Raw genomic sequence first — 14,923 nt, 5'->3', positions numbered from 1 at the left:
GGGGGGGGGGGGGGGGGGGGGGGGGGAAGGTCAGAGAGACTTTGAGGCTACTTCTTTATTCTATCGTGTCAAAGCACCATATTTTGGGGTAACAGCTTTCTGCACCCCAATAAAGGTAACACTGGGATTTAAAGCCAGCTTAATCTAACTACAAAACTTTTCTTAATCTGCACCCTATACAGCCAAGTATATATGTTAGTAATTGCACATGAGAACCATCCGTGGATATTAAACAACAAAAAAAGTACAAGGTATCTGTGGCCTAAACCAGTACTACATTTCAGTAAACATGTCAGTGGGTGGAATTGGACATATCTATTTTGGAAAAGTGCCCAATAATATGAAATCCTATTTTTGACCCTTATATCCAGCTGTTGAATGTCTAAGAACCTTAGTTAAATATGCACAAAGCAGAACAAATTATTTTCCTTCTGGACCTCCTCCTTCTGTTTTTCATGTTTATTTATAATATCACCATCTTTAGGAAATTAGGGACTGTGTGTATTAGCCTGGACCCAATCAGGAGAGAGAAGCCACAGTAATGGGAAAGTTCAATATAAAAAAAAACTACTAGCTATAAAAGAGGATAGAAGTAACGAGATTGTTTAAGAAGTGAAGTCTAAAGAATCTAGAGATAGCAGATGGAAGAAGCAGCCACTGCCCCCAGGGCTGAGATAGAAGCACAAAGAAGGACCCCACCCCTGCACGGCTGAGATCCAGACCTTGTTGGAAAGAATAGCAGAGAAGTCGCAGTGGTGCCCTGCTGGTGGAACTTGCCAGAAATCAGCCCTCTAGAGTGCCAAGAAAAGCTGTTCACAGGCTCGTATCTCACTGGAGGAGGCATTCTGCTACAAAACCATCTGAAGGGGTGGTTGAGTGGTGACTGCTGGCCACCAGGAACTAACTGGGAGAGCTATAGGAGCAGGTGCTGGAGAAAGCTATGCACACTCAACATGCCAGAACCAGGAAGCAAAACCCTTTCCTCTTGTGCCCTCTACTGACAGAGCTCAACCTTGTGCCAGCTGGCAAAAGGAAAATATTTAAAGGGCCCAGGTCCAACTTCACAGAGCAGGCTTCAGTGAATTTGGAGCTGAGAGGCTATAAATTGCTAATGGGCACAGGGGGAATCAGCCCCGCTTGCCTCCCTCCCTCACCCTCTGATCCTCTTGGTACCACATCCTGCAAAGCTTGCCCTGGAAATGTCTGGGCATCACCACTGCTGCATCATCATCTCCTGCCTCTTGACCCTCCACACTTCCAGCTCTTCTTCATGCTGCTTCCAGAGACATTTTTCTCAAAGTCATATGCATCTAGGGATGAAGGTGTTAATAATTCCTCTATGAATTTATACAGGATGCAAATAAAACCAGGAGATATAGTAGTACTGTCTAAAATGACACAGCAAACGAGCGTGGCAGTATACTACCATATGTGGAAGTTAGAAATTCTCTTCTTGAACTTCCCATTCTATTTTTTAATCTGTTGAATTATGGTTTGGAAGCAGTCAGTACACTTAAGGAATTGTGAGAGACAACCAGTGAGGTGAAGAATTAAAGATCAGAAGTTCTGCTCTATTAAAACTGCATTTCAAATACTGAAAAAGCAGTTCTTTTAAACCCTGGATTGAAGAGATAAGAAAAGAGATGACCATCATTGAGGTTATTGAGTAATAAGCAATTTACTAGTGAGTGCTATAGTGAGTGCTATATACACTGCCCTGAGAGGTCTTTATATTTGGGCAGAGTTGACTTCTTTAGGCACAGTGATGAAGATGCACAATGAGAATGTTTTCATTTCTTCTAAAATCAGAAGAAAAAGATGTGCTTTCAGGTAAAAGAACATATTTTAATAAGTAACATTAATATATTCATTTGAATATAAGCACAGTTTTAAAATGTATTTATTTTTAAAATTTTTTTGTAGATGAAGGGACCCATGAAGGCAAAAGTGCTAGGGCCTATGAAAGTCATAATGTGGCCCTGTTTCTGGAGGGCTCATACTAAAGTTGGGACTCTAGTTCTGTTTTCTAACCTGTGAATCACAGACTCACAAAGTTAGTGTAAAGCTTGGCAAGTCTAAATGCTCTAGTAGTGTTCATAGACTGAATAATAATCTCTGAAAAACAATTAAGTATATATTTATGATGAATAAGATAGGAATTTATTTTAAAGTGTTTCTAAAGTCATTCTTTCATATGCTACTATGCTATATATTTGGAAGGGGTCCATGTAATTTTATGATGTTAGAAAAATGATCTATAAACTGGAATGTCTGAGAAGCATTGATTAGTAGATATCTATACAGCAACTATGTCAACATTTTAAAGATCTTTATTATAACTAATACTCTCTGGATTGAGCCGGGAGGTGTTCATTTAGGCCAAGGGTATACATGTATCATACAGTAAATCTGAGAGATGACTGTTAACCTGTTGCTTCTAATAGATGGTGACCAGAACCTAGTGCTTTTACTGGAAAGGGGAAGATTTTATTCTGAATCCTCTATGGCTCAGTTGAAAAAGTTGATAAACTTTTCCAGCCTTTACAGTGAGTCTCTAAATTGTGAATGGGGTTGGGTTTGGAATAGATAGACATATAACTTACTTTAGTTTTGTGTTTAATTTTTAAAAGACAGAATATTTATTGTTTTTTTTCTTAATCCTAGTTAAAGCCATTTTGTCTTTAATTAGTATCTCTAGGTTAGCAGTCCTGTAGGTAAATCCTGTCTTCCACCATTCTAGAAGGTTCTTGTGGTAGAAAAGAAATGGGCTCCAGATTTGGATAAATCTAAATTAAATCTTTTTTTTTTTTCCTTTTTGTCTTTTTTCGTGACCGGCAATGGATCGCAACCCTCAGTGTCGCGCCCGTACCGGACCGGGACTGGCAACGGAATCACAACCTTCGGTGTTGCATCCGCACCTTGCTCAGCCAGTGAGCCGCTGGTCTGTATGTGGGATCTGAACCCTCGGCGGGAGCGCCACCGCGCTCCCAAGCGGCGCACTGTAGCGGTGCGCCACTGGGCCGGCCCTAAATTAAATCTTTAATGAACTTTCTCTAGATATGTGTCCTTGGAAAATCACTTAATTTCTTTTGAGCCTCTGTTTTGTTTTGTTTTTTGTCTGTAATATGGGGATAAAATTCTTTCTTCTCAGGTGGTTTCATTCTTAATGTGTTTCTATTCTTCTGGGTTCAATATTCTCTGGTTTGTCAAACACAGGATTCAGAGAGATGAGAGAAAGCTTGCAATTTTATCCATATCTTAATATAGTCATAGAATTGTACAACAATCATCACAGTCAATTTTAGAATATTTTCATTACCTCAGAAAGAAATCCCATACCCTTTTAGGTACTACCTTCTAACTGCACCCCACCTCACCCCACCATCACCACCAGCCCGAGGCAACCACAAATCTTCTTTCTATTTCTTTAGAATTTGCCTATTCTGAACATTATAGTTCCGTTTTTAAAAATGAATTCTATAAACCAATGATTTTTAAACATTTGTATCCTTTTTTTTTTTTAATCTTAGGACTGACTCCTTTATATCTGAGGAAATTATTGAGGACATCAGAGAGCTTTTGTTTATATAGTTTATAATATCAATATTTACAGTGTAAGAAATTTGAACTAAAAAAATTAAAAATGTTTATTTAGCAATTAATATTAAATTAACAATAAATCACTCCAGTGGACCCAGGCTCCAGAACTGACCTCTGGATGCAGGTTCCAAGTCTGCCCCTGCAGATATAGCTGCCATGCCTGCCTCAGTAGACACCAGTGCCAGGCTGGCCCCCATGGACACAGAATCCAGGCCCACACTTGACCAGGTTCCAGGAACTCTTCTGCCACCCACTGCAGACCTAGGCTTCAAGTTTGCCCCAGAGCCAGGCTAGTCCCCATGAATTTATGCCCAAGACTCTCCTAGTAGCAGATTGGCTCTATGCACCTAGGCTTTAGAAATATTCCTGTGGACCCAGTTGTCAGTCTTGCATAAGAGGACCCTAGTGCCAGGAAAGCCCCGGGAGATTCAAAATACAGCCCCACAACTGCAGACCCAAATTTTAAGCCCAATCCTGTGGATCCAGGCACCAGGCCCATTCACCTGCTGACCCAGGCACCAAGCCTGCCTACCTAAGAACCGTAGCAGCAAGCCTGCCTGTGGAAGTCACCAGATGACCTGCCAAGAATCTCTGAAAAGAATGACTGGTGAAGGGTTTTCCCTGCCAAAGCCAGTCTGTAAAGACTGGAAGAGATGCCTACTTCTTCAAATGTGCCGAAACCAATGCAAGGCCACAGAATCATAAATAATCAGGGAAACATGACACAACCAAAAGAACAAAATAATGCACCAGTAACTGACTCTAAAGAAATGGAAATCTACAAACTGCCTAACAAAAAATTCAAAATTATCCTTTTAAAGAAACTCAGTTAGCTACAAGAAAATACAGATAGACAAATGAATTCAGGAAAATAATACATGAACAAAATAAGAAGTTCACAAAAGAGATAGAAACCATAAAAAATAACTAAACAAAAATTCTCAGACAAAGAAAAGCTGAGGGAGTTCATTAACATTAGATCTGCCTTATCTAAAGATAATTCTTCGAGCTGAAAGAAAAGAACATTAGTACCATGAAAACATATGAAAGTAAAAAACTCACTGGTAAAAGTAAGTACATAGTCAAACTGAGAATACTCTAATACTGTAATGGTACTATGTAAATAACATATCTTTATTACAGAGGTTAAAAGACAATACTAGTAAAAATGTACTACAATAATTTGTTAAGGGATACACAACATAATGTAAATTCTGGCATCAAAAGCATAAAATGCAGGGGGCAGAGTGAAAGTGCAGAGTCTTTTTTTTTTTTTTTTGTGGTCAAAGTTAACTTGTTATCAGCCTAAAATAGCCTATTGTTGTAATGTGTTTTATGTAAACTTTATGGTAACCATAAATGAAAAAACCTATAGTAGATACACAAAAGATAAAAAGTAAGAAATCAAAGAATACCACTACAGAAACCATCTAATCACAAGGGAAGACAGCAAGAGATGAAGAAAGAAACAAAGGATCTACAAAACAACCTGAAAACAATTTAAAAATGGCATTAGTAAGTCTTTACCTGTCAAAAAGTACCTTGAATGTAAATGGATTAAATTCTCCAATCAAAAGACATCGAGTGGCTGATAGATGAAACAACAACAACAAGAACAACAAAATAAAACCAAGGCCTAACTATATGCTGCCTACAAGAAATTCACTTCACTTTTAAGTACACATATAGATCAAAAATGAAGGGACAGAAAAAGATATTCCATGCAAATGGAAATCAAAAGAGAACAGCAGTAGCTATACTTATATCAGATGAAATAAACTTTAAGTCAAAAATTTTAACAAGAAACAAAGAAAGTCATTATATAAGAAAAAGGGGGTCAATTCATCAAGAGGATAGAATAATTGTAAATATATATGCACCCAACATCAGAGCACCTAAATATATAAAGCAGATATGAATAGATATGAAGGGAGAGATGGACTGCAATACAATAATAGCAGTAGACTTCAGTACCCTACTTTCAGTAATGAACAGATTATCCAGACAGAAAACCAATAAGGGAATATTAGACTTGAACTATACTTTAGACCGAATAGACTTAACAGACATACACAGAATACTCCATCAAATAGCAGCAGAATACACATTTTTCTCAAGTGCACATGGACCATTTTGCAGGATAGATCATATGTTAGGCCAGGAAACAAGTCTTAAAGTTAAGAAGATTGAAATCATATCAAGTATCACAAATATGTGGAAATTAAACATCATGCTCTTGAACAACCAATGGGTCAAAGAAATAATTAAAAGGGAAATTAAAATAATATCTTGAGACAAACAAAAATGAATGCACAACAAACCAAAACTTATGGGATGAAGAAAACTCAAGTTCTAAGAGGGAAGTTTATAGCAATAAAAATCTCTCTCAAAAAGGAAGAAAGATTTCAAATAAACAACCTAATGTTACACCCTAAGGAACTAGAAATAGGGTCTAGGAAAATAAGAGAAAACATCAATAAAACTAAGAATTGGTTTTTTTGAAAAGATAAGCAAAATTATCAAACCTTAAGCTGGAGTAAGGAAAAAGAGAGAAGACTCAAATAAATAAAATCAGAAATGAAAGAGGAAAAATTACATAGTTACCACAGAAATTCAAAGGATCATAAGAGATTACTATGAACAATTATACACCAACAAATTGGATAACCTACAAACATACAACCTACCAAGACTGAGTCATGAAGAAATAGAAAATAGGAACAGATCAATAACGAGTAAGGAGATTGAATCAGTTATAAAAAATATCCCATCAACGAAAAGTTCAAGGGATAGCCAGTTAGCTCAGTTGGTTAGAGCATGGGGTTATAACACCAAGGTCAAAGATTCAAATTCCTGGACCAGCCAGCTGCCAAAAAAAAAAAAAAAAGTTCAGGAACTGATGGCTTCACTGGTGAATTCTACTAAACATTTAAAGAATTAATGCCAATACTACTCAAATTCTTCCAAAAACGGAATAGGAGAGAACTCTCCCAAACTCATTTCACAAAGCCAGTATTACCCTGATAATAAAGCCAGACCAGACCACTACAAGAAAAGAAAATACAGGCCAATATTTTTGATGAACATAGATAACGAACTCCTCAACAAAACACAAGCAAACTGAATTCAACAGCACATTAAAAGGAACATTTAGGGCCGGCCTGGTGGCGCACTGGAGAGTGAGCCGCCTGGGCGGCAGCGCTCCCACCGAGGGTTTGGATCCCATGTGGAGACTGGTTCCCGCTCACTGGTTGAGCACGGTGCGGATGCAACACCGAGGGTTGCGATCCTGTTGCCGGTCCCCGGTGCGAGCGCGACACCGAGGGTTGCGATCCCGTTACCAGTCAGTAAAAAAGACAAAAAGGAAAAAAAATTAAATTAAAAAATAAATAAATAAATAAAAGGAACATTTACCATGATCAAATGGAACTTTTCCCTGGATGGTTCAACATGTGCAAATCAATAAACGTGATATACCACATTAGCAGAATGAAGGATAAGAGTCACAGGATCATTCCAATAGATGCAGAAAAATATTTTGACAAAATTAAACACTTTTTCATGATAAAAGCACTCAAAAAACTAGGAATTGAGGGAAACTACCTCAACATAATAAAGGCATATACGACAAGCTCACACCTAACATCCCACTCATTGGTGAAAAGTTGAAAGCTTTTCCTGTAAGATCAGAAACAAGATGATGCCCACACTCACCACTTCCATTCGTGGTATCTTCAGGGGGTATATAAAAAGGGCAACTGATAATTGCATGAACAGTTTTGAAAGGTGTATTTCAAAGTGGGGCCATCCATTGGAATAGAATGTTGTAGGCTAATTGGCTGAACAGTCCATGAAGATGGAGAATCTCTTTAGTGACCAGATACATTCCTCCAGTTTGGGTGACTGTGGAGTGGATAGAGGTGCAAGAGACACCTTAGTTTGAACATGCCAGGGAGCACATCTGAAACTGAGGCCATGATAATTGCAGAAGCATTTAGGACTGACAGGGCTGCTGCTGCCTGGGCTTCCTTCCCCTTGTCTTGGTGGTAGGCATCAAGGGTAGGGTCAAGCAAGAGAGTCATTAACTGTATTAGTTTCCTAGGACTACTGTAATAAATTACCACAAACTGGCTGGATTAAAACAACAGAAATTTATTCTGTCACAGTTCTGGAAACCAGATGTCTGACATCATGATGTTGGCAGTACTACACTCCCTTTGACGGCTCTAGGGAGGATTCTTTCCTTACCTCTTCCATCTTCCGGTGGCTCTAATTGTTCCTTGGCTCGTGGCTGCATAACTTCAATCTCTTCCTCCACTTCACATGGCCTTCTGCTATGTTTCTCTGTCTCTCCTCTGTGTGTCTCTTATAAGGACACTTGTCATTGGATTCATGGCCCACCTGGATAATTTGGGATGATCTCATCCTGAGATTCTTAAGTTAATTACATCTACAAAAACCCTTTTTAAAAAATAAGGTCATATTCACAGGTTATGGGACTTGGGCATATGATATTTGGGGCAACCATTTAACCCACTACTGGATGACTCTCTTCTGAGGACCTTTCACTACAGTAATGGAGACTCCGGTTTAGTTTTATGCTGTAGAGATGTTCATAATATTTTACTAAATGTGAAAATCAAGTAGCGAACTAATGTTATCAGGTGATATTATGTAATGCAATAGCAGGGCTGTGTTATGATGTTTTCCCCTCTGCTCTACTTTTCTCCATAGTGCTTATTTATCCGTATTTATACATGTAACTTACAAATCTTATTTCCCATTCCTCTGCTCCATGTCCTAGGACACAAGTAGATGCACAAAATATGTTGTTAGTTTAAAGAAAAATTAAACCCTAATTTTCTACCCTGACAACCTTAATCACAACCTCCACGAGAAGGAAAAGGGGTTAGTCTGATTTCTAGCCACAAGAGCAACTTTCACCAGCTAAAACTCTATTCAGACTGTGCCTGCTATGTTTGAGAACTGTCTGGCGTGCAATGAACTAGGTAGAGAGCAGTAAGAGAGGTGGTTGTAAGAGAGGTGGTTGGAAAGGAATGAGGGTGGACATTTGTCAAGCTTCAGGACTTACTATGTGATGATTTTCTGGGCACCTTGTACTACAGGGCTGCTGAGATATAAACATCTTGACTGGATGTGGCGTAGCCTGGAAATGCTTAGGGTAATTCTGTTCGGGGAGGACCTTTGTTTACCTAATGCCCATGGTGTTCAGGGAGCTGGGCTAGATAACCTTACATTCACTGTTTTATTTAATTCTTTGAAATTATACATTCCTCTCCCATGAAAACATCCTATTCATCTATTTCTTCCACTCTCATACTTCATTAGCTTAAAACCAAGCCTCTAATTGTTCACTCAGGCTACGTGTTGATCACTGGTGGGCTGCGGCCCCTCTCCACGTAATGTTCGTTCTAGGCCTGGAGGAGGTAGTGACCACAAGATGGCTCTTAAAGTTTCTGCTCACAAGTGATACGGTCACTTCACATTTCATTGGCAATAGCAAGTCACATGGCTAAGCTGATGTCAAGGGGCTAGAAATAGTATAAGCCTCCCCCCTGATTGCCCCAGTCCACATTCACGCTTATGTTTTCCTCCTTGCTAGACCACCGTGTTGATCAACCTCTTTTCTTTTTTCCCTCATTAACCCTCTTTGACATTTGTCTGTTCTTTCAAATTTCACCCTATAGAGCTAAGGCTAGGGTCTGGAGCTCACAGCCCCCTTAAGCCTGTTCACAAACCCTTCACACGCAAGTCTATGAGCTAGGTAACCGGAAAAAAGAGTCCTTGGAGCCTTGGTTGAAGAAGGAATAGTCTTTATTCAGCACACACACATCTAATACCTAAAGTATAAGCCTCCCCCCTGATTGCCCCAGTCCACATTCACGCTTATGTTTTCCTCCTTGCTAGACCACCGTGTTGATCAACCTCTTTTCTTTTTTCCCTCATTAACCCTCTTTGACATTTGTCTGTTCTTTCAAATTTCACCCTATAGAGCTAAGGCTAGGGTCTGGAGCTCACAGCCCCCTTAAGCCTGTTCACAAACCCTTCACACGCAAGTCTATGAGCTAGGTAACCGGAAAAAAGAGTCCTTGGAGCCTTGGTTGAAGAAGGAATAGTCTTTATTCAGCACACACACATCTAATACCTAAGCAGTCCAAAGAGAAACTCAGAAACTCAACTGCTACCGGCAAAGTCCAAAGAAAAACTGAGCAGCTGCCAGCAGAGAAAACATGCTCTATTTTTAGATGTGAGCTCTGCCAGCCAGCCTGCTTCACAAACTGAAGAACAGACAAAAGCCATTAACTAAAAAGATATGTAGGTGCACATGTGCACTAACTCTACCCACACACAACTTGTTTACAAAGGAATGTGCTGCATAACCCCCAACCAGACCTGAGCCGAGGGAGCCTGACTAAATTATCCTATTTTCCCCACACACCCTCACAACATGCCGAACCCTTCAGTACCTGCAGATGAGGTGCTTACTATTTCTTATGGAAAACAGAGGCCTATAACTATAAATTCTTCTAAAAGTTGTAACCCCCCTCCCGTTTGTTTTCTCCTCTCTCTGCTGTTTTTCTCCATAGCACTTATTTATTGTCATTAATAGACTTCTGTATTTTATTTTCTCTCTGCTTCCCTTTCCTCTTCCTCTAGGCTTACCTACAGCACCACCATTCCTCACCTCCTCTCCTGTCCTAAAGTATAATAGTGTTTTCTCTCCAAATGCATTGCATTCTTGCCATTTCCTATAGTTTCCCTCTCAACCCTCCCTCATGCTCTCCTAAGAGGCAATCTCTTCCTCTTCATTGGCTTTTTCCACTCGGTCTTGGTCCTGGCTCCAGCTATCTTCAGGGACACACTGGGACCTTTTACGTCTCACTACCATTTCTTGGAAGGGCTCTAATCTACCTGGTCTGTCTGCTTAGCAACTTCCTGGGGAGATACTGATTCTCTTGAGTTACCACATTGGGTTTGAAGCCCTTGGCTCAGCCACTTAGTAGCTGCTTGGTCTTGGCATGTTCATTTATCTTTTGAACCATTTACCACTTCTTTAATTGTCAAAAGTGAAGAATAATTATTGTTTTCCATAGTTGATATGAAGAGTAGAAATAATTCATACAAAACACATTTACTCAATAAATGGCAGCTAATGTTATTATCCTAAATACCAGTCTCTGCTCAGATATCATCTGCTCTGTGAGGTCTACTCAGAATCATCTTAGTTGTTTTTTATAAGCAGTAATTATTCTGATTCTAATTAGTGATTCTTCCCAATAAGTTTTTAATCATTTACATCAGAGGATCAGAGATTTTCTTTCTCCTTTTTTTTTTTCCAGCTTTATCCGTGTTTTCTTATTCCTTCTTTAACCACAGTCTAAATCACTGGTCTTCTTTCATTTGTGGCAAAACAAATGTTTTGTTGGAAGAGTAGTAGTTCCAAGTTCTATGAAACATGTAGTTTTACAAAATGAAGAGGTACACAATCCATGTTAATATTTCACATTTTGTTTTACCAAGGCTAAGTGACAAAGCACATAGCTTCATGATAATCTTCCTGGAATTTGGAATTTCCTGAATTTTCTATATTGTTTAACCTGCTGATTTAAATGTGGGCATCAGGGAGAATTTCTATGAAATTGGAAGAGAAGTAGGGGGTATAGATGTAAAGATAAGAGGTCCTATTTCAAAATGCATTTCAAAGACTGATGAAAGAGTTATAAATATAAAATTGAACAGCAGAGAAATAGAACCAAAGGCTGCTAAGGCCAGCACCTAACATTTGCAGGCTGGGGTAAGAATTCAAATGGAAGCTCCAGCTCGGTTTTTGTCCCACTCCAGCTCCATCCTGTACCTGGAGAGCTCACCTGTGCAGGCAGCATCTGAATTCCTCTCTGACTGAGCAAATTCTAAGGTCAGAGGAAAGCTCGAGCGTAGGGCTCAAGGCAAGGGCTCTGGTTACTGGGACTGCTGACTGATAATCTACCTAGTGTTTAGGAAAGTGCTAACCATGTGCCCTGCTCTGAAAGCATTTTCTATTTTGGGCGGTGGGGTAAGGTACGTGGGCTTGCAAACTGGTTGGAATTCTGATTCAGTGTTATCTAACATGAGCCATAGGGGGTGGCAAATCTGAATGCTTTTATAGCATTTTCTATATACTTACTAAATATGTCCTGCTCATCAACAAATACCAATTTTACAAAGGTAGATTGCATTGAATAAAATGCAACTTTAAGGTGTTATTAACCTCAATGAACCTTTTTATTATTATGCACATTTTTAAAGTCAGTGAATACCAAAGGATAGCTACCATTATGTGGTTGTCTGTTTAATTACTATATATATTTTTAATTTTAGAAAATGGATCCACCTCCAGAAAAACTATTGAGAAGAACCAACCTAGTTGATATTTAAAAGAACTTTAAAGAGCACATCTTAATTAATTATTTCAGGGCTGAACAACTATAATCTTGTGTTATTGATTTAGTTTTGGGGATGGGGAACTAGCCTAAAAGTTTTACTTGACAGAGAGGATTTTATTCTGATTCCTCAGTGACTCAGGTCAAAGGATTTTAAATGCTCTGAGAGTGCTTTTGTGGTGAGGGTTCAATGTGGAGATGGGGTGAAATGTGGGAAAATAGGCCAACATAATTCAGTTTTCATTTGTGCCTACTAAATGAGAGAGGATGTGAATCTTTTCCCACTCTAGTTAAACCCATCACATCCTCAGTTATTATATGTTAGACTAATGTATGGTGTAGGGTTCTGATAGGAAGTAGATGGCACGCTCTAGTTGGGACTAATTACAGAAGTGTGGTTAGGGTTCAGGAAAAGCAAGATGGCTCAATAACCTAGGGCTAGATCTGGAAGGAAAGAGAAGGGAGCAGTTCCTAGAGTCTGAAGAGAAGGGGGTACAGACAGGACCAGCTGACAGGAGCTGTGGCCTTCAGGAGCTGAGAGGTGAGAGAGCCACAAAACCAATACCCTGAGAACACTTCAAACCACCTTCTGCATCTCCTTGGAGTGTCTCCCCTTTGGACACTCACTGGAAGAGAAGGGCAAGGGCACAGAGTGAGGTAGAGAAGGGTAGAAAGTGGCTCTGGAGAGAAAAGTGTTAGATATTCAGCCCAACCAACCATGACGGATGATGAATCAAATACCTGTCTCCCACGGCATAGGCAGAATGGTACGGAAAATGGGCTCTGGATTTTTACAGATTAAAACTCATTTCTTTACTGTTGTAGAGATGAGTGTGTTTGGATAAATCCCTCAACTTCTCTGAGTCTTATTTTTTTATTTGTAAAATGTAGCTAGAAGAACTACCTTCCTGTGTTGCTGTCAGGTTTGAAAGATATTATGTTCATTAGGATATAGCAGGTCTGTTAGATGCTGGAAACTGTTGGGCAAGAAGGGACCTTGGAACTTAGTCATCTGTCGTTTTGCTCTTGTCAGTTAATTACTATGTGTCTACTACATGCTCTGTGCTTAGGGATTTTATATTCTTGGCAATTTTTGAACTAGTTGAGAATGTATTGTATGGGGATGTCAAACCTGTATGCTATTTAAGCATTGACTGTAGTCTGGTCCTAATAGGTTTTTCATGTATAATTTTACCATTCCTCAATTTATTTTGGTGTTAATGTGACTGGTAAAACACAAATTTACTTAAGAGTGTTATGAAGTCACAGTACTATTTTTTAAAAATCATGGTGTGTTTTCTCTATCGAAGGAATACTAGAAGCACACTATCATCTTGTGGGGGCAGGTTGAGAAAATCTTTTTCTGAGATTCTAAAAGTAATATTTGTGCTTAAAATTTTTAAGGACCACTGATCTATTTTGGCTTTATGTATAAACTTAATTTAGATTTTATAAAGAAATTTTAGGCCTTAAACATCTGTTCCTTAGGACAAGCTTTTCCCTGTACTGCCTAATAAGTGAGGGCAGTGCTGGTACCAGTTCAACAGTGCTTTAAAATGGAGAGTCCCCCCTCTAAAATTCTCTGTGCAGATAATAAAGAAGAAAAAAAATCAAATTTTAGGATAATGTTCCAATATAAGAATAGGAATGAAATCTGGAAAAGAAAAATATAATTAATCCTAAATGAAAATTATTCATGTTTAGCAAAAACAAGCGAGGTTAGGCCAGCCTCTTGCTCTTTCATCAGTGCCTCCAGGACACTCAGCTATTCTGGTCATTTACACACAGGCACAATGTGATGAAAAGAGAATGGCCTTTGAATCCAGACAAACCTGGTTTCAGATCCTAGATCACCAAGTACCAGGTGTGTGAATTTGGATAATTTACTTCTAACTAGGCCTAACACAAACGTACTCATACTGCAAGGTTATTTTGACTTTCAGCGATATAGACTTATATTGTAGAGATAAAAAAGGGAATTTCCCTCCCTGAGTGCCATGCCTCTAAAGAACTCTCATCACTTTAGGACTTAGAATTTGAGTGCTGGAGGGATCCCCTTTAGTCTCTAATTTTCTTATTTTAATGATTGAAATCTAAAGAGGTTATAGGACATACCTGTGGTCACAAAAATAGTGGTAAAATTCAGACTGGAACTCAATCCTTTCCTTAAAGTGAAATATGTCAACAACAACAGGAATCAAATTGAATTGAATACATGTCTGGTTGGAGTGGGACAACCACATGGCAAGTTTGTTGGTGATACTTCACAAAATGAAAATACACTAAGCTGTGTGTGAACAGAGGAAGGAGATATTTAACTCTGCCTGGAGGTACAGAGAAGAGCATAATGAAATCTATCTTGTAGTTAGTAAAAGGCCACCCTTCCAGCTACTCCCACCTGCCTCACCATTTATTATTTTAGCAAATATTTGTGTATCCACATCAACGTATCAGATGCTCTCTTACTAAGCGGGAAATAAGACTTTAAGGGTATGGGGGAGATCTCCTGCGGAGGGGATACTGCAACCAAAACTGGTGATGTCTCTCGGTACAAACCAAGAGCACAAGACCCTATTCTAACAATTAGGGGGTAACCGTAGGTACCAATGGGGCACCTGGCCAGACCTCGGAGGCGATCTTTAAACAGGTACCCTCCCACGTCGAGGAGTCGGAAAGGTAATCGCTGCTGCCGGCTCTCTGTCCCTCCGCCCCCGGCCCCCGCCCGGCTCCGCCCCGCGCGCGGGTTGGCCCGCGCGGACATGATGAAACTTCCCGCAAGCGTTACAGAAGCCAGGCTGACATTCGGTGGGAGGAGGCGCCGCCCGCCCGCCGCCGCGCTGGCCTCCGCTTCCCCGCCAGCCGGACCCGCTCGCGCCCAGGTA

The 14,923-nt window shown here is 39.7% G+C and overlaps 1 protein-coding gene across 1 annotated transcript in view; it reads right to left on the bottom strand.

Annotated features, from left to right (window-relative positions):
- LOC103588244 (high mobility group protein B2-like) overlaps positions 1-14,923 on the bottom strand; it is an 85,032-nt gene that overhangs the window by 68,188 nt on the left and 1,921 nt on the right. The window contains 1 exon segment of the mRNA XM_008569869.1: positions 14,646-14,809. Coding sequence (XP_008568091.1) covers positions 14,646-14,809 — 164 coding nt within the window.

The sequence above is a fragment of the Galeopterus variegatus genome, unplaced genomic scaffold, assembly GCF_000696425.1.
Source record: "Galeopterus variegatus unplaced genomic scaffold, G_variegatus-3.0.2 Scaffold538, whole genome shotgun sequence".
Lineage (NCBI taxonomy): Eukaryota > Metazoa > Chordata > Mammalia > Dermoptera > Cynocephalidae > Galeopterus > Galeopterus variegatus.
Note: the sequence above shows the minus strand (reverse complement) of the source record. Positions and strands in the feature narration are given on the sequence as shown.